Source organism: Nicotiana tomentosiformis, chromosome 9 (assembly GCF_000390325.3).
Source record: "Nicotiana tomentosiformis chromosome 9, ASM39032v3, whole genome shotgun sequence".
In the NCBI taxonomy this organism is placed as follows: domain Eukaryota; kingdom Viridiplantae; phylum Streptophyta; class Magnoliopsida; order Solanales; family Solanaceae; genus Nicotiana; species Nicotiana tomentosiformis.
In genome coordinates this window covers 62,534,731-62,538,011 of record NC_090820.1, presented here as the reverse complement: position 1 = coordinate 62,538,011, position 3,281 = coordinate 62,534,731, and the positions used below count along the sequence as shown (strand labels likewise).

The 3,281-nt window shown below is 41.9% G+C and overlaps 1 protein-coding gene across 1 annotated transcript; it reads right to left on the bottom strand.

Moving 5' to 3' along the window:
- Nucleotides 1-498: 498 nt before the first annotated feature.
- LOC138898881 (uncharacterized) lies at nucleotides 499-1,062 on the bottom strand. The gene has a single exon (XM_070184988.1). The coding sequence runs from the start codon at nucleotides 1,060-1,062 to the stop codon at nucleotides 499-501; it is 564 nt and encodes a 187-aa protein (XP_070041089.1).
- Between the last annotated feature and the right edge of the window lie 2,219 nt (nucleotides 1,063-3,281).

Here is a 3,281-nt window from a genome sequence, read left to right as displayed (position 1 = left end):
TTTGTGTAAGAGACCCCGAATTGATGATTTGAGGGTTATAATAGGTTCATATTATAATATTACAACAACAACAAAAAAACTAGTGTAATCCCACAAGTGGGGTTTGGGGATTGTAATGTGTACGCGTGCCTTATCCCTACCTTGTGAAGGTAGAGAGGTTGTTTCTAATATAACTCGACTTAAGACATACTAAATAGGAAGCAACCAACAATAACAACAAAAGAAAAAACAAAGACACTGTGCGTAATAAGAAAGAACTAAAAATAAGAAATACAAGAAAACTACTAAAAATACTAGTCAGAATGACACAATATTGAATAACAATGATTTAGGAACATGAAAATGTAAGAATAATACTAATATTACTGGTACGATTAGGAGAAACTCTCAACTACCTATCAACATACAATCCTAATTATGGACCTCCACACCTTCCTATTAGGGTATCATGTCTTCTGTAAGTTGAAGCAATGCCATGTATTTCTTTATAACCTCTCCCTAATGCATCTTTGGCCTACCTCTAACCTTACTCATACCCTCCAAGGTCAGTCTCTCACACCTCCTAACCGGGGCATCAATGTCTCTCCTCAATACCTGCCCGATCCATCTAAGTCTCGATTCCCACAATTTGTCTTCCACAGGGGCTACTCCCACCTTCTCCCCAATAACTTTATTCCTAATCTTATCTTTATAGGTATGCCCACACATCCATCTCAGCCTCCTCATTTCTGCTACTCTCATCTTCTGGACATGGGATTTCTTGACTGACCAACACTCAACACCATACAACATAGTCGGTCTAACTACCACTCTATAAAACTTGCCCTTAAGTCTTGGTGGCATATTCTTATCACACAAAACACCATATGTGAGCCTCCATTTCATCCACCCCGCTTCAATACGATTTGGAAAATCCTCGCCAATCTCCTTGTTTCCTTGGATAACAGACCGGAGGTACTTGAAACTATCTCTCTTGGGAATGACTTGTGAATCAAGCTTTACGTCCACTTTTGCTTCATGCATACCCTCACTAAACTTGCACTCCAAGTATTCAACTTTCATCCTACTCAACTCGACACCTTTAGATTCTAGGGTGTATCTCCAAACCTCCAACGTAGCGTTAACCCCACAACGTCTCATCAATCAACACTATATCATCTGCAAATAACATACACCATGTAATCTCCAATTGGATGTGTCGCATCAACACATCAATCGCCATAGCAAATAGAAACGAGATAAGAGTTGATCCCTGATGTAACCCCATCAACACTAGGAAGCGTTCTGAGTCTCCTCCCACAATCATCACCCGAGTTTTAGCACAATCACACATATCTCTAGTCACCCTACTGTACCCTACTGGGATGCCACTAACCTCCAAACATCTCTAGAGATCTTCCATCGGGACTTTGTCGTAGGCTTTCTCTAGGTCAATGAACACCATATGCTAGTCTTTATTTCTCTCCCTATACCACTCCACCAGTCTCTTCACAAGATGAATGGCTTCAGTAGTCGACCGCCCCGACATGAATTCAAACTGGTTCTTAGTCATAGACACACTTCTACTCACCCTCATCTCCACCACCCTCTCCCAAACTTTCATAGTGTGACTCAACAACTTGATACCACTATAGTTATTGCAATTATGGACATCCCCTTTATTATTGTACACAGGGAACATCAAGCTCCTCCTCCATTCATCGGGCATCTGCGTCCTGAAATGACATTAAACAATCCACTAAGCCACTCCAAGCCTGCCCGGCCCCCATCCTTCAAATATTCTATCGGAATCTTATCTGGCCCAGCTACTTCACCCCTACTCATCTTCCGCATCACCCCCTCAACCTCCTCCACTTTAAAGAGCCTACAAAAACAAAAACTCGTTGGCTTTCTGAGTTCTTCAACTCACCAAGCAGGATGTTCTTGTCCCCATCCTAGTTCAAGTGTTTATACAAATATGTGTGCCCCCTAAGCCTAATAGATGTCTCATCCACCACTACCTTACCATCATCGTCTTTAATGAGCCTCACTTGATCCAGGTACCGATACTTCTCTATCTAACCTTAGCTAACCTATATAGTCTTTTGTCACCGCCTTTACTCCCCAGCTCCTCATACAGGCACCTAAATGTTGCATTCTTAGCCATCGTGACCGCTAATGTTTCCACTTTTTCAGCCCTCTTATAGCACTCCTTATTCGTCCTCCTCTCCTCCTTGACTGCGCTCTCCACTAGAATCAGATGTGTTGCTTTCTTGGCTTCCACATTTTTTAGGACTTCTTTATTCCTCCACCAATCCCTTTTGTGGCATCCAGCGTATCCATTCGTGACCCCTAATACCTCTCTAGAAGCTTCTCTAATACAATTTGTTGTCGTGGTCCACAAATTACTCATGTTCCCACTAATCTTCTAGCCCCCCATAGCCATCAACTTCTCCCCAACTCATGATCTTTTCTCTTAGTCAAGGCTTCCTACTTTATCTTGGGTTGACCATACGCCGCTCTCTTCTTCCTCTTTATATTAATTTTCAGGTCCATTATTAAGAGCCTATACTGTGTCGGTAGACACTCACTCGGGGTAACCTTTCAATCAGTGCACATGCCTCTATCATAATTCTAGCAGAGAAGAGTCACGACCCAAACCAATGGGCCGCAAAGGGCACCCGGTACCTTTCTTAGTCGAGTACCTATGTAACGTATCTTTCGTATCATACTATCATAGGTAAATGAGCCAGAGAGTCTATCGTAAGATAAGTAGAATAAAACATGGGGAAAATACTCGACCTTGGAAGACCCAACGTGTAATCCAAACTTATACGTATGACGTACGGGCCTATAAGGCCAAAATAATCACTCGTACACTTAACATAGACCGACAAGGCCATACAATCTTACATATACATGACATATGTCTGCAAAGCCTCTAAGGGTAAATAAACGTCATAAGATCGAGACATGGCCCAGACATACCTATCAATACATGTCTAAATCATACCAACCAAATAAGCAACTACGGAGCAAATTGAGCGCACCAACATCTTCCGCTGAGCTGACAGCCTACTTGGAGGACTCTCAACTTGTCTATCGGGGCCTGCGGGCATAAAACGCAGCATCCCCAAGCAAAAGGGATGTCAGTACAAATAATATACCGAGTATGTAAGGAATGGAAATCAGTAAACAATAGATATGAGAGAAACATGAAGTAAAAGACTCAACATGTATATCTGAATAGCTTTGTGAATCATTTAATATTAGAATGTCATGCATATGCGTATAAATGTCAT

Coding starts and splice junctions, on each gene's coding strand:
- LOC138898881 (XM_070184988.1), bottom strand. CDS start 1,062: ATGAAAGTTGAATACTTGGAGTGCAAGTTTAGTGAGGGTATGCATGAA.